The sequence below is a fragment of the Xyrauchen texanus genome, chromosome 23, assembly GCF_025860055.1.
Source record: "Xyrauchen texanus isolate HMW12.3.18 chromosome 23, RBS_HiC_50CHRs, whole genome shotgun sequence".
In the NCBI taxonomy this organism is placed as follows: domain Eukaryota; kingdom Metazoa; phylum Chordata; class Actinopteri; order Cypriniformes; family Catostomidae; genus Xyrauchen; species Xyrauchen texanus.
The window spans coordinates 40,941,837-40,966,410 of record NC_068298.1 but is presented as its reverse complement, the minus strand read 5'-3'; the positions used below and the strand labels follow the sequence as shown (position 1 = coordinate 40,966,410).

At 38.6% G+C, this 24,574-nt stretch overlaps 1 protein-coding gene across 2 annotated transcripts; it reads left to right on the top strand.

Moving 5' to 3' along the window:
• The first annotated feature begins 769 nt into the window (after window positions 1-769).
• LOC127663291 (uncharacterized) lies at window positions 770-10,223 on the top strand. Of its 2 annotated transcripts, none has more exons than XM_052154802.1 (3): window positions 770-1,286; window positions 2,526-2,723; window positions 9,283-10,223. In XM_052154802.1, exons 1-3 carry the CDS (start codon window positions 881-883, stop codon window positions 9,636-9,638), a joined length of 960 nt encoding a protein of 319 aa, XP_052010762.1. In that variant the 5' UTR covers window positions 770-880; the 3' UTR covers window positions 9,639-10,223. The 2 variants fall into 2 exon arrangements, with proteins under 2 accessions (XP_052010762.1, XP_052010763.1); XM_052154803.1 differs by having other exon boundaries at window positions 2,510-2,723.
• The last annotated feature ends 14,351 nt before the right edge of the window (window positions 10,224-24,574 follow it).

Below are 24,574 nucleotides of genomic sequence, written 5' to 3'. Positions count from 1 at the left end.
CAGACACGATACGTTTTCTGCTAAACAGTGCCCCCTGTTGGTCCATGAAGGTAATACAGGGACAGCGATGCGATTTGTATAAAAACTAGTAGTCTTGTGTTGTTTTGTTTCAGAACAAGCCATTTCATATTCAGATACACGTACGTAGCTGTAAATGATAATTGATTAGTGATGTTGTACGAATTAGTATTTGTATTAATGCCTCTTAATCTGATAATTTATTTCATTTAGAAACAGTAATATTTTAATATCAAAATGTCAAATTCTGTCGTGAGGGGCGTAGTTTCCAAAACAATAATAAAATAAAGTAAAATCTTCACCCTTGGCTGTCATTGAAAACAAATAAATGATGAAATAGGATGCATGAATACTGTGCTTAAAAGAATATACTGCAATGCTGATTCTAAATAAAAACTTGTTCTCTACAACATGTCCACAAGTTCACATTTCCATTCTGGTCAGGGTTGCAATAGTAACAGCAAACATGCCGACCTTTAGGTTTCATATGTATTGCTGTACCCAACAAACGTGCTTATAAAGGCGGTCAGTGAATAAACATAAGTATTTGGGCCATGATTTTCTAGGCTATGCGTCATGAGAATGCTATAATCCGATTGCAGAGGACAGAGAAATGTGCCCGTACATTTACTGACAGGCTGTCGAGCACATCACAACCAATCGTATTGGGACATTCGAAAGCCTGGGGGCGGAGCGGAGCCTTATGATTGGCTGTGGTCTTTAGGGGCGGTACAAATCCTCGTGGAAACCATTCTCCGTTCGGCGCGTTGAAATCCGAATCAAACAATTGACATTAATCTGAATTTTGCCTCAATTAAACACCTCATTGTGTTCATTAGACATTTATTGTGGGCAGTTCGAGATGTCAAGCGTCCGAAGAAGCACACATTTTTGGAGCGAGGAGGAGACAGATTTTCTTTTACAAACATTAAAAGAGATGAATATAGATCGTTATAAAGACGGGCGTAAGAACCGCAACAGTCTCATTTTTAGGAAGGTTTGTGCTAAACACAAACAGGCTGGATTTGTGCGCTCATGTGATCAGGTGAAACACCGCTGGAAAACACTCAAATCCATTTACTATAAGGCAAAAAAACTAAATCAAACCAGCTCGAATGCAGCTTTTAAGCATTTTGATACAATGGAAGACATTTTCGGACATAGACCTTTGGTGATGTCAAACCAAGCCGAAGTTGACATCGACTTCAAAGTCGGATCCCCTCTATCGGAAAGCAAATGTTTCCTTTTTGAGGATGAATGTGATGATGGTGAGTTAAAGTGTGTATTTGCTGCCCTTGAGCACACTAAAGAATCCTTTCATTGTGCTTGTTTATACCATTGGACTATCCATGGAATATGAATAATATAATAATACAATAATACAGTACGATGTTATACAGTGGTGTCCAAAATTATGGGAGCACTAGGCACAATGCTTCTATTTGCATTTTGCTTCAAAGTAATTTTTATTTCCAGATTTTCAATTTTATTTCCTCTTCAAACAGTGTAGAATGGTACTGGTAATACCACAGTACTGTCACATACTTTTTTCTAAGGGTATAGAAGGTTTGTTGAAAAAAAAACAAATAAATCTGGAAATATTAAAATCATCATATCAGTTATAGATAACATACAATTATAGATGTATGGTACACTAGTATAACCATAGCTGACCTTTTTTGGTTGTCTTACAAAAACCTCCCTGCAGCGTTCTAGGAAAGTTAGTTTATGGTTATAAGAATAAAACAAAAATATGGCAGCAAGCGGCAATTATCGGGGGCCAAGCACATATGGAAAAATGAAAAAAATAATCAGATTTGACAGAAAAGGTCCTGTGGAACCCTAACCGTAAATCAAACCCATAACCCTAAATGCTTTAATCACAGTTGCACAAATAGGACTTTAAGTTATTGTGCCCACTAGCATCACAAATTGATGAAATTATGCATGTGCCTGACTCAAACACTAACCCTAATAAAAATCCTAACAAATAACAATAGAGATCCAGCACCTTCGGTCATTGGCCGCCTAAAAAAAACCGCATTAGAGAACGTTTTTTACGTTCTTTTTAGATTGTCACACCAAAATCTCCCATCAAAGTTCTAGGAACATTAGTTCATGGTTGTTAAAAATTGGAACCTAAAGAGAGTGTTCCTAATATGTTAGGATTTGGTTCACAAAAAATGGGGACCGGATCTGTGTTTATTGGGATCTAAGCAATGCAAGTTTATAACAGTTTAATCACAGTGTTAATTCAAACTGGTATAATACTTAACAAAAAAATAGACATAAAAATAAAATAATCTAAGATCATAAGTTAATTCAAAAATGGACTATAATGAATAAGAAGAATTTAAGAACATCCATTGGAAGAAAATAATGCATGAAGTAAATGTAAAGAGCAGCTAAGTGCTTGATCGAAGAATGCATGGAAACTCTTTAATATAAGCCGTTTTAGTTGTGATAGCTGTGTGAAATTTCTAACCTTAAGGGTTTGTCTGTTGAAGACAATGAAGTGGATGACGTGGAAGGTGGATTTCAAGAAATCCAGTCCGTGAAAATAGAGGATGATCCCCTCATCCTCACACAGCAATCAAATGAGAGCTCCACCTCTACAGAAAGCTCCACATCCACCCAACTATCCATCTCTAAAGAGAACAGCACCTGTACACAGCCATCCACCTCCAGGCAACCTCCTGTTCAAGGTCTGTCCCAATCTATCTTTGAATAATCAAATGGTTTAACTGTGTTAAACTGTGTCAATTGTTGACAGTAGCCCCAAAATGATTTAGACAGTTAAAGGGATTGTTCACCCAAGAGTGAAAATTCTGTAATTATTTATTCACCCTTATTTTACTTCAATTACTTTTGACTTTTTTTTCTTCCTCCGTGGAACACAACATTTAAATGTAATTTTTTTAAGAATATCGTGGTCATTTTTTCCATATAATGAAAGGGAAAGGTGACTTGATCCATCAAGCTCCAAAATGAAATAAATCAATGTAAAAGCATCATAAATGTTTTCCATTCAAATCACACACTTTTCTGCATGTCATCTGAAGCCATATGATCTTTGGGTGAGGAACAGATCCAATTTTAAGTGGTTATTCAATGATAATCTGAAACAAACTAGAAAATCATATGGAGAGTGTATCGATGGCGTCATGTGACGCACAAGAACCAGTTCCATTTGTCATCTAATGACATTGAAATCCAGCATGATTGGAACACAGTAAAGTCTTCAAAACAGTGCAGGTCCACAATCCCGGGATCATTATACATCAAGCAGACATTGCATTTTCTAGTCTTTATTGTCAACCTTTTGGAGACCGCTATAGATTTTAAAAGTGTCCAAAAAAAACTTGCATCTGCATTTTCGAAATTGCCCAGCTGGGTGTGAAAACATTAACCTGGCAACACTTTTTTTTTTTTTTCACAGATATCTTTATTGAATTTTAAACATTTTTCAGACATACAAAAGAAAGGATGTACAAAGAGAAACATAAAAAGAAAAAGAAAAAAAAGACAAAGCCTCCCCCCACCCTAGAACCCCATGCTCACTCCATCAAAAAATATAGTTTACATGTCACAGGCTTTTACAAGGCGCAAGAAAGGCAACCACATATCTTTAAAATCCTCAAGTTTCCCTCTCGCAATATAGGTCAGTTTCTCCAGTGCCAGGTTGCTAGACATTAGTTTAATCCACTGGTTTATCTTTAGTCTTTCTGTGTCCTTCCAGTTCAGAGCGATTACATGTTTAGCCTGCAATAAGCCGAAACTAACAAGATTCCTCTTTTTGGTAGTCCCTTTAGGAAAGATGTGCAGCAAACAGAGTTTACCGTCCATTGGCATGTTACATTCAATCAAACAGGAAATAAATGTAGTAACCTCCTTCCAAAAAGTCTGAAGTTCCGGACACTGCCACATACAATGAAGAAGAGTGCCCTTGTCTACACCACATTTTACACAGACATCAGGAATATTAGAATTAAAATGGTGAAGTTTTACAGGAGTAATATAGGTTCTAAATAACCATTTGTACTGCAGCAATCTAAACCTGGTGTTAATAGTTTGCGTCTGTGCAAACAGGCAAGAATTGTTCCACTCATCATCTGAAATTTCTGTTTGTAAATCAGATTTCCATGCTTGTAAATAGGAAAGACTACTTTCTTTTGAGGAAAGTTGTAAAATGTTGTAAAATTTGGAAAGCAGGCCTCTACTCTGATGATGGTTAATGGCTATGTTCTCTATAGTGGAGAGTGGGGGTTTCACAGTAGACTTTAGTTGGGTAGTAATGAAACTTCTAACCTGTAAGTACTTAAAAAAATGTTTTTTGGGCAAACCATATTTATTTACCAATTGCTCAAAAGACATCAATACTTTAAATCTATAATTTCCCCAAATTGGCGACAAACATGAGAGCTTAGATACCTCCGACAAGGCAGAATGAGATTGGTGCCAGATTGATATTGTATTTTAGAGAAAAGGATTTTTCGTGTTTTTTAATAATTGTTTGATTTCAGCTGCATAAAGATAATTTGTCAAAGGTAGCTTCAATGTATTGTTCTCAATGTGTATCCAAGATGGTGTATCAGTGGTAGAAAAATAATAAGTAGCAGCACAACTTGAGCTGCCCAATAGTACAACTTAACATTAGGCAAGCTAAGCCCCCCTCGGTCATAGGGCAGATATAGAAGGGAGAGCCGCAGCCTGGGGCGTTTACTATTCCATATACATTTGGTAAAGGTTTTATTCAAGGAGGAAAAGGAGGAGGCTGGAATGTGTAAGGGGATGGACTGGAAAAGATATAAGAATTTTGGGAGAATGGACATTTTAATAATATTAATGCGACCTATCATAGAAATTGGCATCCTACCCCATCTTTCTAAGGAATCCAATACATTTTTTACTAAGGGATCATAATTAATAGATACAATTTTCTTTATGTCAGGATTTATTTTAATTTCCAGGTAAGTGAAGCCTTCATAGGTACATGTAAATTGTGTCTGTATTGTAGGGTTATTTTTGTTCAGCATTATCAGGGAGCTTTTCTTTTGGTTAATTTTATACCCTGAGAATTCACCAAACATCTTCAGAATTTGGCCAACAGCCTGGACAGACCTCCCTAGATCAGTTAAGAACAAAATGACGTCATCTGCAAAAAGAGACAATCGATGTTCTGTTCCCCCGATTTGAATACCAGTAATATCAGGGGAATTACGTATTGCCATAGCGAGTGGCTCGATAGCAAACAAGAAAAGAAGGGGCGATAATGGGCGTCCTTGTCGTGTCGATCTACATAGGCTAAAAGGTCTCGATAACTGGCTGTGTGTTACAACTTTGGCTATGGGCTCTGTATATAGTAATTGAATCCATTTCAAATATTTTTCTCCCAAGCCAAATCTTTTGAGTGTTCCAAAAAGAAAACACCATTCGATCCTGTCAAACGCCTTTTCGGCATCTAATGACAGAAAAGCATGATCCATGGCAAACTGTTTTTCGTATAATATATTCAATAATCGGCGGGTATTGTGAAAAGCTTGGCGGCCAAGAACAAATCCATTTTGGTCGTTCGAAATTAAATTAGGAATATGTGATTCAATCCTCCGAGCTAGAGCCTTGCATAGTATTTTGGTGTCACATGACATCAAGGATATAGGCCTGTATGAGCCCATGTCTGTCGGAGCTTTACCTGGTTTTAACAGAGGTGAAATAGCTGCCAATCTTAAGGATGGGGGTAGGATGCCCTTCTCATAGGACTCATTATACATTTCAAGTAGATGAGGTAATAATTTATCTGAAAATCTCTTATAAAGCTCAATAGACAGGCCATCAGGGCCAGGGGCTTTGCCTGTATTCATATGGGCAAGTGCCTCCTTAAGTTCTTGAATGCTCAGTTTTCCATCTAGACCATTTTTAGTTTCCTCAGACAAGGTTGGGAATTGAAGTTGGTCCAGAAACTGATCCTGTTTATCCATATTATCTGGATATTGGGATGTATATACATTTTCATAATATTCTGCAAAAGCGTCATTTATACATTTTGGATCCACTAAATTCTCTCCATTGTCAAGTACAATTGAATTAATATCCCTACTTTTCTGTATTTTTTTAAGCCTCCAAGCCAGGAGTTTTCCTGCCTTCTCACCCTGATCATAGTATGACTGTTTCAACCACAGTAAACTAGTTGCTATTTTATTGGTAGTGAGTTCATTATATTGAGATTTTAATAGGAGAAGCTTTTTATAATTTTCAGTGTCATCACAGTAATACAGCTGGTCCTGCAGTTCCTTTATTTGCTTGTCAATGTCTTTCAATTTATTTAGATGTATTTTAGATTTATGCCGAGTGTAGCTCATTATTTCCCCCCTTATATAGGCTTTAAATGCTTCCCATTTTATTGATGCACTGGTCTGGTCTTAATTAAAATTAAAATATTCCGTTATTTTTTCTTCAAGAAATTCCTCAAATTCTGCGGACTTCAGCCATTTAGCTTGAAACCGAAATGGAAGTGGAGATGAATAATAATTGGGAAACTTAATTGATAAGATAATTGGGGCGTGGTCTGAGAGTAGTATAGTCTCATACCAGCAATTCTGAATCATAGATACCAGACCAGAAGAAACCAAAAAGAAATCTATCCGAGAATATGTTTTAAAGGTAGCAGAAAAACATGAATACTCAATCTTGCTCGGATAAAGTTGTCTCCAAATCTCCACTAAATTAAGATCTTTCATAAATTTTCCAATCGTTTTCCTGGCTTGTTGGTGAGATTTGTCGGAGCTATTTGAACGGTCTACTACAGGATGTATCACACAATTAAAATCTCCTCCGATGATGAACTGGCCCCTATAAGCTGACATAGTTAAAAAGAAATGTTGGTAAAAGGCAGGATCATCCCCATTGGGGGCGTATAAACATACCAAGTTGACTAATGTAGAGATAAGTATAATAAATCTCCCAGATGGATCCAAATATTTATCTTTTAGATCAAAGGGAACTGATTTATGAATCAATGTTATGACCCCTCTTGCATGAGTCGTAAAACTAGAGGAGAATACCTGACCAGGCCACCTACATCTTCATCTACCAAGTGTGTCTCTTGTAAGAAACACACACTGTACTCTTCATTTGTTTAATTCTGCCCAGTACCTGTTTAAGCTTGACAATTTTGTTCAGACCTCTTACATTCCAACTAGACACATTTATAACAGCGGTATCAAACATAAATTATGTAATTGAAAATATCTCAGGCCATGTAAAGTCATCAAACACAAAAAAATATGGAGTGAGCCCCTTATTACAAAACCCCACACATTTCCCCAAACGAAATGTGATGCTAAACCCTTTAAGACTAGGAACTTGGGTTATATAAAACGTTTCATCCACATAGTGGGTAACGTGTAAATCTGCACACATAACATAGCCACACATGGGCTAGCTGTAGTAGAAATGTTTGGACCATAATAAAACTTGACACACATAAACGTGCACACAGTGCGTGATAAATCAAAAATCTATATCAATAATACAAAAAAAAGAAAAAAGAAACATATCTTAAGACAATCGTGCCAGTAACGTATTTTAACAAAAAGGCAACTTACTAAATTATCCGTTGAATTTTGTCCATTTTTATGGCCATACTCGTCAGTGGCTCCATTGCAAGAGAAACGAAAGAGAAAGCTTTAAGTCACGGAGTCTTCACAAGTCTGCAAGCTTATTTCCTGAACGTATTCTTCAGCCTCAACAACCGATTTAAAAATCCTGCGTTTGTCATTGTGCGTGATGATCAGATGAGCTGGGTACAGCATGCCATACCGAACATTCAGTGCACGAAGCTGGGTTTTCACACCGTTGAAGCGCTGCTGCATTTTACGTGTCTCTGCGGAGAGGTCAGGGAAAAAGGCGACTCATTGATTCTCATAGCGTACCTCCGTCATTTTCCTGGCGGTTCTCAGGGTTGCTTCCCAGTCCCGGTAGTTCAGAAACTTCATTATTACCACCCGTGGCGATGTAGATTTAGGGTTAATAGGCCCGATCCTGTGTGCTCTCTCTATGATGGGGGCGAGGTGAAACCTTCACCTAGTGTATCTCGGAGCCACTTCAGCCCAACCAGTCTCAAGTTAGAGCGTCTGCTTCTGTCTTCTTGCTCTGTAATTCTGTCGCAAAGGGTCTCCACAGTTTTCTCCAGTATTTTAACTTTGCCTTGAAGAGAAGTTACATCATCTTCTGTTTGCGAGATTCGCTCCTCCGTCTCATTGATTCTTTGAGAGTGTAACTGTATATCTCCTTTTATATCGTTAATTGCTTTCAGCATGTCGGTAGATTGTTTGGCTATGTCACCTTTTAACGACAGAATTTCCTTGAGAAGGTCACTATTTGTCGGACTCGGCGCCTCCGGCGTTTCAGGTGTCTCTAGAGTCTCCGATGCCTCCCATATATTGGCTTCATTGGGAATATCCAGCGATGTTTTGCTAGCATTAGCCGTGTCCACATTGGCCCCTTTGCCTTGTGAAGCCGTTTTACCCGGATGTTGGCCAGTTTTAGCATTTTTTGGTGGCATATTGTCCAGTAAAAGCGCGTGGGTCAAGAACAAGTAGAATTATGTTTATTGGTCCAAGTGAAGGATAGTTTCAAGGGATTTAACAGCGAGCCTCACGCACATGCAGCCTCCCACTAAGACGCCATAACCGGAACGAACCTGGCAACACTTTTAGTGATTTAGTGTCATGCACAAGAAAGTGTGTGAACGAGCTACTCTCATGAACATGCCAAGGAGGTTGTAGATGTCAAGATTTATAGTGAACAAAGACTTACATTTGTATCTGTTTCTCAGCCAAATTGATCATATCATTTCAGACAACATTGATTAAACCATTTGAGTTTGTATGGATTACTTTTATGCTGCCTATATGTCCTTTTTGGATCTTAAAAGTTTTGGGCCCCATTGACTTGGACAAATCATTTCATTCTATGGACAAAAACACGTCATACATCCTACAAAATATCTTAATTTGTGTTCCGCAGAAGAAGAAAAAAATATCATACCATTATGCAACAGCAACATTGGCTTGCCAAATGTTATGAGTTCAGGGTGGGACTTTCTATTTGTACAACCAATTTAAGTCGAAGGGAAACAATGTTTGTTTATTCAATTCCATTTTGTGATGCAGCAATCACACACTTCAGCTTTAAGTGTCTAGATACTTTTTGCGGCTATTGTATTGGTCAAATATTTGCTCATTTTCTCTTTGTTCTTTTCAGGTATGTTGAAAAGCAGAAGGCCTTGTTGCACTGCATTGCATGTGCAGTATCAAGATTTTCTGGAAAGAATACAGCACTCACAAAACATGTGGCTGGAGCGTCAGCTGGAACAGAGTCATGTCCGAGAGGAACGGCTAATTTCCAGAGTGCTTGCCGAACACACCCACTCTATGGAGGCCTTAGTTAACCAGTTGTTTGCAGGGTTAAGAAGCCTCCTGCCCCAGCCCCCTCCCAATATACAGTCCAGTCCCCAGTCCATGCACACCCCCCCAGAAATTCTCAATACATACCCTCATATGAACCCAGATGAGCACTTGCCTCCTGCAAATAACCCAAAATCAAGCATTCCTCCTTGACCTGAAGATCATTTAAATGACCAAATATCAGGGACTGTCAACCAGTGATCAAAGACTCTTTCAGAACTTGTAAAATATTTTTTAAATCCATGCATTCTTAGGTTGTTTTTTTGAGCCTCTATTGTTAGACTGGTTTGTAAAACTGAATATCTTACCTTGAAAATGTTGTCATCCAACATTGAATTGAATGGTCAAAATTGACATTTTTAGAAAAGAGAAGTTTAGGCATTCTGCTATTAAATAAATCCTTGTGTGTTCCGCAGAAGATAGAAAGACTTATGGGATTAGACTAGGATGAAGAAATGATTACAGAATTGTTCTTTTGGGGTGAATTGTTCCTTTAACATTTATTCACAGATAAAGACACCCAGTGATGGTAATTGTTGAGTTGTTCAAACAGTGATTTTATTTAGCCTACCTTATAGGGGTGTAAATACTGACTTCCATTCGATTAAGATTATTTACCTAACAATTAAAATGCATCGTGAAATCAGACATTTGTTTGCAATTCGATTTAATAATTTTTTAACTATTCATATGTAGTTTCTAAAATATGCTGGAAAAAGTTTTTATTGAATGTTCTTAATTTAGACAGCACAGACATGTACAACACTTGAGCACTATAGAATCATGGATGCGTTTAGGGCCAAGGAAGTTTGGCTTATGTGTGTCTGCATAATGATCAACAGAAAAATAATACTCATGTTACATGCATTATAGATCTGATATGAATAAAGCATAACATGTAACGACTTGATGCAAACACGCACATAAACAGACGGTAGGCGGAGTTGGTTCCGCTTCGCCTGTCAAGCTCGTTCACGAGAATGTTTTATCTTTTCGCTGTTGCCATGTGTCAAAGACCAATCAAAGGTAACTTTAATCAACTGGCATTTAGCTTTTAACTGGTTAGTTCCCTTTCAAAACACTCTGAAATTGCTGCCTAGTCCATATACTGTATAGTGGCATATGCATTCACTGTAAAGAGGGTGACTGATTTCATATATCCACATCTATTTAGGCTGTGTACTATTTGTGATGAAACTTTTTTCTTGTGACCTCACACAATTTCAGGGCTCCAGACTAAAAAAAATTACTGAGGTGTCATTGATTCCTAAACTGAAACATCTAGGAACCAATTGGCTGTTTTAGTTGCCACATCATAGAATTGCTCGATTTAGATTGTTATTCAAAATTAAGATAGAAAGCCAAAGAAAAGACAGCTGATAGCTCATTCATCTGGTGTTTTTGTAGTTAACATTTGTTTTTATTGATTCATATGTACATGACAAAGAAAAACCAATCACATATACAAGGAATCATCATTTTACATTCAAACCCCACTAATACAATCCCACCCTGACCCCCAACGAACACCCCCATGGTCCCACATAATAACACACATACACAAAACCCCCAAAAATATAAATACAAAAAAATAAACATACATAATTAAACCAAACTACACTCTCCACATCTCCCTGATACTCCCCCCCAAAAACGAAATAACTGCCCCATTTTTTAACAAGTTCCTAAACCCCAGCCTCCTACTTATCACTTCCTCAAATGCAGCTACCCTCCTCATTTCCACACACCACTCCGAAAAAGAGGGTGCTCCATTCGATTTTCAACCCCTTAAAATTATTTGCCTGCTGATCAAGAGACTGGTCAGAACCCAATTTTTTATGTGATTAGTCAAGTCAAGTCAAGTGTTTTTATTGTTGTTCAACCAAATACAGTAAGAACAGTACACAGTGAAACAAGACAACGTTCCCCCAGGACCATGGTGCTACATAAAAGAACATAGGACAAACACAGAAACACATGAGACTATACAGACTAAATAACACCTATATAAAGTGCACTTGCAAATGTGTGCAAAAAGTACTAGACAGTACAATAAATTACTAAAAATGAACAGGACCATAGGCACAGTGAGAGACAGCACCGACCAGTAAGATGACAGTTTCTAAAAATGCCAAATGTAAACATAACATACTATGAGATAGTGTTCTATGCACATAGCTGTTATTGAGGTAGCAGCCAGGTATAAAGTGACAATAATTAAAGTGCAACTCAGGACACGTATGTGTCAGTCCTGTCTCTGAGTATTGAGGAGTCTGATGGCTTGGGTGAAGAAGCTGTTACACAGTCTGGCCGTGAGGGCCCGAATGCTTCGGTACCTCTTGCCAGATGGCAGGAGGTTGAAGAGTTTGTGTGTGGGGTCCAACCAATGCTGGTTGCTTTGTGGATGCAGTTTTTTTTGTAAATGTCTTTGATGGAGGGAAGAGAGACCCCGATGATCTTCTCAGCTGTCCTCATAATCCTCTGCAGGGCTTTGCGGTCCGAAATGGTGCAAGTCCCAAACCAGGCAGTGATGCAGCTGCTCAGGATGCTCTCAATAGTCCCTCTATAGAATGTAGTGAGGATGGGGGTTGGGAGATGTGCTTTTCTCAGCCTTCGAAGAAAGTAGAGATGCTGCTGGGCTTTCTTGGTAATAGAGCTGGTGTTGAGGGACCAGGTGAGGTTCTCCGCCAGGTGAACACCAAGGAATTTGGTGCTCTTGACAATCTCCACAGAGGACCCGTTGATGTTCAGCAGAGAGTGGTCACTCTGTGCTCTCCTAAAGTCAACAACCATATCTTTTGAGATAGGTTGCTGGCTCTACACCAGTCCGTTAGCCGCTGCACCTCCTCTCTGTATGCTGACTCGTTGTTCTTGCTGATGAGACCCACCACGGTCGTGTCATCGGCGAACTTGATGATGTGGTTCAAGCTTTGCACTGCTGCACAGTCGTGAGTCAGCAGAGTGAACAGCAGTGGACTGAGCACACAGCCCTGGGGGGCCCCAGTTAAAGACCAGATTATCCCCCAAATTTAAGACCGCCCCATCACCCAAAATAAATGAGTCTGGGAAAAAGTAATATTTTAATGCTCAAACAATTATAATTAATTAATAATAAATCTTGGATCTTAACACACTCCCAAAAGACATGGGTTGCGTCTCCAACTTCTGATTGGCATCGCCAGCAGGTGGGTTTTTCTTTAAGACCAAGCCAATATACTCTAGAGGGGGTCCAATAAAATCTATGTAAAATCTTAAAGTGCATAAGGCAAACCCTTGCATATCTACTATAGATACAGACTTTGCATTTTTTAGAATCCTAGTCCAAACTCCTTCAATACCAAATTCAAATCTTTCTCCCAAACCCTTGATTGAAGTCAAAGCTCCATTCCCCAGACTCTGAGTTAGCAGGGAGTTATACATTGATGATAGGGTGCTACTCCCAAAAACAGTATAGAGCATGTGGTGCAGCTATAAATACCAATAAAACTGAGATCTGGGAATCCCAAAATGATGACCCAAATTCTCAAAAGATCTCAACACATCACTGTCATACAGGTTGCCGAGTGTAGTAACCCCCCTCACAATCCGTTCTGACAGAAAGGGGACTTGTTGATACATAATTTGGGGTTCAGCCATATGCTTGAGGCAGCATTTAAATAAATGTCTGAATTAAATACTCTGGCCACTCTTGTCCAAATCACATGCAAATGTAAAAGGGTATGACTTAACGTCTCCGGTTAGTTTGATAGACAGGCTTTGCAATGGCAAAATAGGGGCAAGGACTTCCTGTTCAATAGAAAACCAGGGAGCAGCTCTTTCAGATGGAAGTGATCAATGAGCCAAACGCTTAATAATAAAACATAATCTCAGGTAGACCTAGCCCACCTATGTCAATCGGCCTGTGTAGTTTGTTGAAATGTAGTCTGGGACATTTACCATTCCAAATGAAGAACTTCCCTATGCTATCAATTTGCTTGAAATAAGAGAGGGGGAAATCTATTGGAGTGACTGTAGCAGTTAGTTACATTTTGCAATACAATTCATTTTAATAACATTAACCTTCCCTATCATTGATAAATGTAATGAAGCCACAAAACAAATTCCAACTGATATAAAGCCATTCAGTTTCCTCGGACAGACAAACAAGTGTTCAGTGAGCCAGCTGTTTATGAGTGCAGCAGATGATGTAATCATTCCAATGTCCCACAAAAATACTCAACAAAACAAACTCCAGTCAACAGGAGGCATAAGCACAAAGAACGAACAGAATCATCCAACTGTCCCGAAACAGTGTTATTCCACAAAACAAACTCCAGCCACTAGGCGGAACCAGCACAAAATGAAACAAAACAGGCGTCCCGAATCTTCGGATGGTCAAGAGTCAAATTCACTCGGAGGCCGCATGAAAGAATACAACATGACTTACTCAGTCCATCAACTTTATAAAAGACATCCTTTGTGTGGGCATGTAGATATTTTGTGGCCATCCCCAGCATCCACTCTCCATCTGGATGAGAACCCCAGTGCAAAAGCAATCCTCCATCAATGCAAAAGTTTCTTGAAGGTGAAGAGTTATTCCACAAAACAAACTTCAGCTGCTTGGCAGAACCAACACAAACTGAAATAAAAATGGCGCTCAGCTTCCTCAGACAGTAGAGTGTGTGTTCAGCGAGTCAATCAAATGGCTTACTCACAATGTATTTATGAAGGACAGTGCTTCCATTGATGCAAGAGTTTCTTACACTGCTTGAATCGATCGTGTTTATCTCTTGTCGAATTCGCAAAATCCGGGAAATATTTATATCCTTATAAATAAAGTGTAAGTTTCTTACACTGCTTGAATCGATCGTGTTTATCTCTTGTCGAATTCGCAAAATCCGGGAAATATTTCGCATCGCGCAACATGAGATCTCTATTGGATGATATAAAAAAATTTGACAGAATTGACCGTGGCCTGTTTCCCTCAGCCGATCTGCGAGTCGATACTCTGTGAGCTTGCTTGATTTCCAGTTTATGTCCTGTTATGTCGAGCAGACCTGGAAAGAGCTTGTCTAGGAATCATATCTCTGCCTTCTTCATGCTCAGGAATTCCAACAATCCCTATGTTATTTCTTCGGCTCCTATTTTCAAGATCTTCCAATTTTGGTCACGAGCAGATTAGCGGATAATTCCCTTTCCAATAACTCCAGATAATCGATGCATTTCTCAACATCTGCAACTCTTGTAAACAATTCTGAGAATTTTGTATCCATCGCCTTAATCAATCGACGTATTACAGTGAGATCCTCCAAGTCAGCAACAAACTTTGTCAGCATCACAGACATGTTGGACAGTTGACGCTGGATTTCTTCTCCTGCCACGCCATCCAAATCAAGTCCCCGGTCTGCAGATGAGGTTTCCTTTTGAGCACATAAGTGTCTTTAATGTCTCCAGAGCCCAAGGATTTTGACTTCTTTGCCAAGCTACCTCAAAGAACAAATATGTAAATAGGTGTATCGAATCTCTCCGGATTATAACATGAAAATTATTTAAAATATAGCAAAGTGTGCAGAGCTCATCACTCACATGTCTGCTCCTCGCATGGCATCACTTGACCCCATTCATCGGGTGTTTAATATACTGAATAGTTGAGTGCACACATTTGCATTCGCTTTTTGTCTCATAAGTTTTTGCACCCGTTTCATAATTTATATAAAAATAAGGGTAAAAGGTATTTTTTTATTTAGTACTGCCCTTCAGAATCTACATAGAAGGTATTTACATAGAATATGCATATAGTAGTGTGTTGCCTTCTTGAGCAGTGAATGTTTGCACCTTGTTTAATAGTTATGAATGAGTTCCTCAATGGTCCTAAGTGTCAAAAGCTGGATCTCACATCACAAATATTTGTATGTGGGTGTGTGTGTGTGGGGGGGTTTGCATACATTAAATGTTTTTGATATATTATACATATGTGTATTATAAATAATATAAATATACAGTTGAAGTCAGAAGTTTACATACACCTAGGTTAAAGGCATTCAAAACATTTTTACCACTCCACTAATTTCATATTAGCAAACTATAGTTTATAATGGCAAGTTGTTTAGGACATCTTCTTTGTACATGACACAAGTAATATTTCCAACAATTGCTTACAGACAGCTTGTTTCACTTTTAATTGACTATATCACAATTCTAGTGGGTCAGAAGTTTACATAGACTAAGTTAACTGTGCCTTTAAGCAGCTTAGAAAGTTCCAAAAAATTATGTTAAGCCTTCAGGCAATTAGCTATTTAGCTTTTGATAGGCTAATTTGAGTCAAATGGAGTTGTACTTGTGGATGTATTTTAAGGCCTACCTTCAAACTCTGGTTCATCCTTGGGAGCAATTTCCAAACACCTAAAGGAACCACATTCATCTGTACAAACAATAGTATGCAAGTATAATCACCATGGGACCAAGCAGCAATACTGCATTCTGTCTCCTGGAGATGAATGTAGTTTGGTGTGAAAAGTGCAAATCAATCCCAGAACAACAGAAAAGGACCTTGTGAAGATGCTGGAGGAAACAGGTAGACAAGTATCTATATCCACAGTAAAACGAGACCTATATCGACAACCTGAAAGGTTGCTCAACAAGGAAGAAGCCACTTCTCCAAAACCACCATAAAAAGCCAGACTACAGTTTGCAAGTGCACATGGGGACAAAGATCTTACTTTTTAGAGAAATGTCCTCTGGTCTAATAAAACAAAAATTGAACTGTTTGGCCACAATGACCATTGTTATGTTTGGAGGAAAAAGGGTGAGGCTTGCAAGCGAACACTATCCCAACCTTGAATCATGGGATTGCTTTGCTGCAGGAGGGACTGGTGCACTTCACAAAATAGATGGCATCATGAAGAAGGAAAATTATGTGGATATATTGAAGCAACATCTCAAGACATCAGCCAAGAAGTTAAAGCTCGGTCGCAAATGGGTCTTCCAAATGGACAATGACCCCAAGCATACCTCCAAAGTTGTGGCAAAATGGCTTAAGGACAACAAAGTCAAGGTATTGGAGTGACCTTCACAAAGTCCTGACCTCAATCCTAATAGAAAATGTGTGGACAGAACTGAAAAAGTGTGTGAGTAAGGAGGTCTACAAATCTGACTCAATCTAACCAGTTCTGTCTGGAGGAATGGGACAAAATTCCAGCAAAATATTATGAGAAGCTTGTGGAAGGCTACACAAAACATTTGACCCAAGTTAAACAATTTAAAGAGCAATGATACCAAATACTAACAAATTGTATGTAAACTTCTGACCCACTGGGAATGTGATGAAAGAAATGAAAGCTGAAGTAAATCATACTCTCTACTATTATTCTGACATTTATCATTCTTAAAATAAAGTAATGATCCTAACTGACCTAAGACAGGGAATGTTTTTTATGATTGAATGTCAGGAATTATGAAAAACTGAGTTTAAATATATTTGGCTAAGGTGGACTTCAACTGAATAAATATATATTAAATGCAAATGAAATTCCAGATGTAGTTTATTGTGCTACTCCAATCCCAATCAATAATAAAGGAAGATTTGGTACATAACACAGGACTTTTAACACGGGACTTTTAATTATAAACAAGCCCGTAATAAACATGGGACTATTATTTTGAAAAATCTGCTCTCCCAGTTGTGAACTCACTGACAGCTGATTTGAGAAAGTGACTTGAATTCAAACTGCTAACCTGAGCTCCCGAGTTCAAATGAGCTCTTGTCGGGTGATTCATTATAAAGACAGAGTTCAAAAGAGTAATTTGTTCATGAATCGGACATCATGGCTCGTGCTGTGTTTGCTGTTGCGTGCAGGCAGTGAGCTCATATCATCAACAGAGAGGGTGAAAAACTGTGTGAGAAGCACTGGCACGCTAAAGATGTATTCAATAACTCAAAAGATGATATCTGATGAAACCGCATATGATAGCACTTATCCTGACTGTCACCAATGGTGAAAAGATTTTTCCATCCACAGAAATTCCACTCACTGGATGTTTTTTGTTTTTGGCACCATTCGGAGTAAATTCTAGAGACTGTTGTGAGTGAAAATCCCAGAAATACTCAAACCAGCCCTTCTGAGACCAATTATCATCCATGTGATTATCTAATCAGCCAATCATGTGGCAGCAGTGCAGTACATAAAATCATGCAGATACTGGTCAGTAGCTTCAGTTAATGTTCACATCAACCATCAGAATTGGGAAATATGTGATCTCAGAGATTTGGACCATGGACCGTGGCATGATTGTTTGTTGGCAAAGGACAAAATGACATCAAAAGGATAAGGATAAGACAGACAGTGTAAGTGAAAAATGTAACCTTTAGGCCATGAGCTTCCTGGACCTGTTGTTGTTGTTGTGTTTCTGTTGTGGGGCAGACCTCAGGGTCACTGATAGGGGGGTCCTGGTGACCATTGTTCTTCACAGTACATCTGATGTGCAGTTGAGAACTCTGATCTAAAGAGAGGAATGATTTCAACCAAAAGCTTGTTTTAATCAAATAATATTCTTTAAATATTATATAATTTAATTACACTTAATTACAGTCACAAGTTACTATGTTCAGGGGAGGGAATGTGTGTGTCCCTGCAGAACATTCTTCCTCTTACCAGTTAACACTTAGTTTTGTTTTGATCATGTGAAAAGTTATATACAATTCATATTATACACTAAAAAATATACATTTAATACTGCTTTCAGAATTTTACTGTAAAATAAATGCAGGCTATGCCATTTTCTGTTATAACACAACAAATTATTGCAAAAAAGAAATAACAATATCATTGCATCATATGCACTGCAGGATAATTGTGTTTCATTTGAAGTCACCATTATGGTGTTTAGGGTTCCCTTTCAATAGGAACTTTGACTTATTTAAAGTTAATACATTTTCTTCTAGCAGATGCAATTGTGTTTTAAGTACATTATTCTTTATACTGTGCAGCAGGGAGAAAATTAGTTCCATTTAGAGACTGATATGGTGCATTTGTAAGTATTACACAATGAGGCATAGATGCCATGCTGTAATATGATTCATCTGTTACTGCACATTAACTTTTAGTGGAGTTTAGTTGGCAAACAGGTACGCACAGATATCAACACTCCACATACAAAACTCAACAATGGTGACAGTTAACAAACATTGCAGGTTAACATTTATACATTTAATGTGATTCTACAATACAGCACTGCTACATTACCGTCATTTCCTGGACCTGTTCGATGTGAAGTCACAGAATGTTATCTTTAACTGTAATAAATTGTAGAAACACCACTGTAAAATATACTGTGAAAGTCTGCAAACTATTTTAATTAACTGTAAACATTTATATTTTAAACCTTTTTTTAAATTATAGGGGACCAAGTGCCTGAGGAACTTGGTCCCCTTTCTCACCCTGAGCTTTTTTTCCATCTTTTTGAATTTCTCCTCTTTTCTCCCTGTTGGAGACAAATGAGGAAAACACATCCACATCTCCCTTATCAACGCCAGCTGGTGTCTCATCTGGATTATATGAACGGTTTTCCACCAGTGTGGAATGTGGTGGTGTACACTTCATTGCTATCAAGTTCAGCTTTTACTTGTCGAGAACTTTGCTGGCCCATGATCAAACTAAACTCCTGCAAAACACCCTACAAATTGAGCAAAGAAATGCCATGTGTTTATATGTCCTCTCTAACAACATGACCATCATGTCATCACATTCTAGAACTATCACATAGAACTGATGTGTTTATAGCAGACTCGAACTCTGTGGTCCAATGTTGCTTGCAGAGCCTTTTTGGTAAGTTCTCATGTGATGCCCAAAGCGCCCATTGGTCCATTTTCCTCGGTGGGCGGGGCTTCCGCATAAGGGCTGAACTCAAAGAATCAAAGCACCAGAAAGCAATTCCTATAGTTTTGCAAGAAAAAGCAACACACTCTCACGGCGAAATCGTCAGGATTCGTAGGACTTTTCTAAATTTGGCTAATTTGTAGGATTTCGTGCGACTGCACTACAGCCATTCACTACAGCCAATGCCTCATTAAAAAGAATAATAATAAATCCTTGTCTGAAAAGGGAGATTACCATATATTGGCCTGAGAAACTTTTATAGTACTTATGCAATATTTAGCAATAATTTTGTGAGTCCCTATTTTCAGTCTCGTTATGCCTATTCGGGAAAGGATCATTCTTTTGAGTCGGTTCTGTTTAATGAAATGGTAAAAAGCGATCTGAATTGGTTTGCAGTTCACTCTGAATGATTCGGACAGTTCACTTGTGTGCAAATCGTTTGGAGAGGGTTTTCACTCAGTTAAACAGACTGAGTTTGAAATTGAGGGGAATTTACATATATCCAAATTTAAATCTGGAAATACACATCCTAATTTTAGGATTTTTAATCTTAGGATATAAAGTATCTAAGTGCACTTTTTCTAGGTCAGTAATCAAATATGCAGATTCATACAGTGTCATCATAATAAAAATGAGGCAAGTAGGAATTATGTCTTTCAGCAAAGAAGTTAGTGAAGTCAGAGATAATACATTAATTGTTTGAAGATGGCACTTCATTTGAAGTTGTTTTTTTGATCAATATCAAAATCCATAGACCAGCCTATTTGCAAGCACAAAGTACAAGCAAACTAAGTATTCTAGCAAGTGTGAAGGTGAAATAAATCAATCTTAATTTTGTGAACTTTAATTAAGTGAAAGTATGATCATTTGGACAAATCACATTATAAGTGAATTTATATTTATGCAAGGAAATAGCAAATTGTGTTTATGTTGATATTATAGGTCTATCGTTTAAATAATTGTTTAATCCCCAAAATTTGTCAATCATAATTTGATGCTTATTTTTGACATTTTGGTTTTGACCTGACGTGACCAACCTAATGCTTGACACAGAACAACTCCAGATCCAGAGGGATCATTTGAGCCACCTCAAGTATCTTGTAAACTGTCCACAATGGGTGTTGTGACCATACGTTTAGGAAGGACCATCAAATCTAGCTGTCTATGATTAAAGAGATTCATGGGTATGATGCACATGTGCATGCAAATCAAAAAACATTTTTTTTGGTATTTTTATTCTTCATGGCAGTTATAAAGAATTTTATGTTGAAACTAATTAACCAGATAAATATACGTGTTGGTACTTGCCAAGATATAGTCATGTAAACCAACATTAATTATCTGTCATTTTCATGTAATATTTCACCTGTTTATTGTTTTAAACACACATTTGCTTTGATGATGCAGGATTGTTTCATGATCCACAGGCTTATTTACTAAAGAATATATTTCTCACAATTCCTGTTTGGAATGTTGAATACTCTGACATGGAAAACTATTGCCTTACATTGTGAACAATTGATTGTTGTGAAAGTTTTTTTTTAGGTTTTTCCAAAGAACTCAAATGCATTTTATGCTTTTAACATTCTGCAGAAGAATATGGCGATATGACAGGTTTCAATTTGACATTTTCTTTTCCCTCTCTCTTTTTTTATACTTTGCTCACCGTTCATTATTCATTTTGTTCACAAGTACATTTGAATGATTAGCTGTGCACATGACGGATGTCAAGCAATTAAAGAATTAAGGTGTAAGCTCAATTCAATTCAATTTATTTGTATAGTGCTTTTTACAATACATATGGGTCCAAAGAAGCTTAACAGAAAATAGAAAAATAAAAAAGCAAAAAATGCTGTAATGTCTAGTTAGTGTCTCTTCTTTGTAAATGTTCCTTCAGGTAAGGATGCTAAAAGAGAATAGAAGTGATAGGAGAGTAGATTTAATTTTGAGTGCCCAATAAGGAAGGTGTAGTCAATAAGCAAGTATTTCAACTCATGTAATTGTTGTTAAAGCTGAGCTTGTAATTTCATCGCTTTAAGCTTTACCAAACAGAATTGGAAAAATGCCCAGTTTCTCCATTGGTCAGTAAATTCCATCGTTTGAGCCTATTTGGTTTGGACAGGATGCTCAAACAAACAGAGCAGGGCAGTTTCTGAGCATATGGGGCCCTAAATCAAATCCTACTTGGAACCGGCCATTTTATTAACAATAAATAACTTTACAAATGAACAAAAAATGACTATAAATAACAATTAATAACTACATACAATGGGAAACAGCTGCACAACATTAACTAACTTATTTTTGCAAATGAATGCATGACAACGAACAAACACAATTTAGCCAGATAGAAGGCCAACATTCATTTCTTAACAGTGGTCTGGCTGTGTTTTTCCTCTTCCCTTATCTTTTCCTCTCCGATTTGTTGGTGAGCTTCTTGATGATGATAAACTCTTTGAACGTTCGGGTCACATTTAGCTACAACTCTCTCCTTGCAGTTACATTCTCCCTTCCCTCTTGGGCCACAAGGGGGCCTCTTATAACTGTCTAATTGAGCCATAACAGCTGCCTGAGTCACCGATTTTACTCTTTTCATTAGCCACGCTTCCACCGCTGTGACAAATGAGGGCATGCGTGCCAGGGCCAGTTGCATTCCCACAGTCACTTAGGGGCATAATCGTGATCATAAAGGAATTTCATTGCCATATGTTCAGGGAATGACAAAAAACAAAACTGTAACACTCCCGTTAGCTTAACAGTGGTTTGACTGTCAAAAGAGACGTCTCCTAGCAAGCCAACTGATATTTGGTTTGCCTTGTGAAATGAGTGGGATGTGTGGTGTTTGCAAAGGGTGGGTTTTAGGGCAACTCTGCAGGGCTTTTGGCCCGATGGTGGGAAAGCAGAGCGATTTCGGTCTCGCGGCTTGAGGTCCAAGACTATCGGCCCCGGCTGACCAGTTTTTGGCCCTGGTTCGCACTGGCCCGTTAGTGGAAAAGTGGCTATTTTGTTATATATTGTGTATCACCTTTTATCCCAATTTGGAATGTTCAATTCCCACTACTTAGTAAGTCCTCGAGGTGGCGCGGTTACTCACCTCAATCCGGGTGGGGGAGGACAAGTATCAGTCGCCTCTGCTTCTGCGATCCGTCAATCTGCGCAACTTATCACATGACACTGCGGAGAATTCACAGCACGGGAGGCTCATGCTCCTCTCTGTGATCCACACACAACTCACCACATGCCCCACTGAGAACGAGGTTACCCCATGTGACTCTAACCTCCCTAGCAACCGGGTAAATTTGGTTGCTTAGGAGACCTGGCTGGAGTCACTCAGCACACCCTGGATTCAAACTTGTGATTCAACGAACTTGTGATAGTCAGCATCAATACTCGCTGAGCTACCCAGACCCCCGGAAAAGTGGCTTTTGAAAACAACCTTATAGTTAAGCTGATTTATAGTTGCCTCTGCATATTAAGCAAGGATACATAAAATTATTTTTACATCTAAAACATTACACAAATCAGCTGTAAAATCAAACTGTTCATTTCTACCACTAGATGTCATTACTTTGTTATGGAGGTATCTGTGGTTTAATTGATGGTTTAATTGATCAACAATAAACAAATCTATTCTAAACACAAATGAATTAGGAACTAATAGCTTTACTGAAACAGACACATGTACATACACATGAAATATTTGGTAATAAATATTCTTACAATGTTTTTACGGTAGATCTGCAATACAGTTAAGGAGCATCCTTTCAGTTTCACCATAAACATTTGGGATTTCACGTTTCCTTGCTCTTCTGTCCAGGACATTAAAAGCACACTGTGCTCTTGTGATGATGAATGCAAAGAGGCACCTCAAGCATTTATAGTTTAAAGATCTGCAGTTTGGTATTTTACAACAATGTACAAAGATATTCCATGCCAGTACTGAATTTTACTTCTTTAACCAAAGCCTTATTGGGAAACAACTGAACTCTGAACTTTATATCTTTCATTATCTGACCACAAGCAAAATAATTAAAATGTACAAAACTTGTATTAATTTAAAATACCTCAATAATACAATCAAATGTAAAAAACAGTCTAGAGCCTGTTGTGCAGACTTTTGAAACATTTTAAATGTGTGACAATACAATGAATTACCTCACTAGAGAGCACAACAACATTGACAGCTGGAAATATTTACTTGTGAGTTCTTGTGGAGGGTTGGCGTCAGGCAGGGCACAGTCAGTGCCAGAGGAATGTAATTTCAGAGGCAAGCAGCAGGTCGCTGGATGACTGGCACACTGCCCAGGAACAAATGGGCGCCCTTATGTTTGGAAAAGCAATTAAGGGAAAAAAATAGAGCGATGTTTAAGCATGTGTGTTCTCTATACCATACTGTCCTTTTAATTCATTTGATATTTTCCTTCGAGTTCATAACTGGTTTGTTTGCATTAGTTGTTTGCATTTATTTATTTTTTGACATGCAGTTTTTTAATCTCATTGTAGAGTAAGAGCGTCTAGGTTACGAATGTAACCTCCGTTCCCCGATGGAGGGAACGAGACGTTGTGTCGGAGAAGCGACACTAGGGGTCTCTCTTGAGCCACCGAATATACCTCTGATCTATGAAAAAAGGCCAATGAGAAGTTGGCAGCTAGTATTTGCATACCCCGCCCCCGGACATACGGGTACAAAGGCGAGGCAAATACTAGAGTTCATTCAGGATTTTTCTGAGGAGCCGGAAATGGTCCGGCCACTACAGCGGCTCGGCTCAGCGACGTGGCCGGGAAGGACACAACGTCTCGTTCCCTCCATCGGGGAACGGAGGTTACATTCGTAACCTAGACGTTCCCCTTCTGTCGCTCTCTCCACGTTGTGTCGGAGAAGCGACACTAGGGGTCCAATTTAAATTACGCCATGCGCTGGGCCGTGTGCGTGGTCTGACACAGGAGCTGGCAGGTGTTTTTTACGTGCCAGACGACCAGCTGTATCAGACTACAAGTACCCTTCCCCAATGCCCCACAAAAGTCGTCGGAATCCTTTCGGTTACCCTGACAGGGGAACAAGGCGACACTTTCCAACCTGGGAACGGGCCAAGCCTGGCTGGGCCTCTTTTCTCTCTTTGTTTCTCGCATAGAGCAATAGACAGCCGGGCCCTTACACGCACTGAGGGAAGGGGGTCTTACCCAATTTCCTATTCTATCAGGGGGAAAAGACCCTGCGGAGACCACCCCTACCCA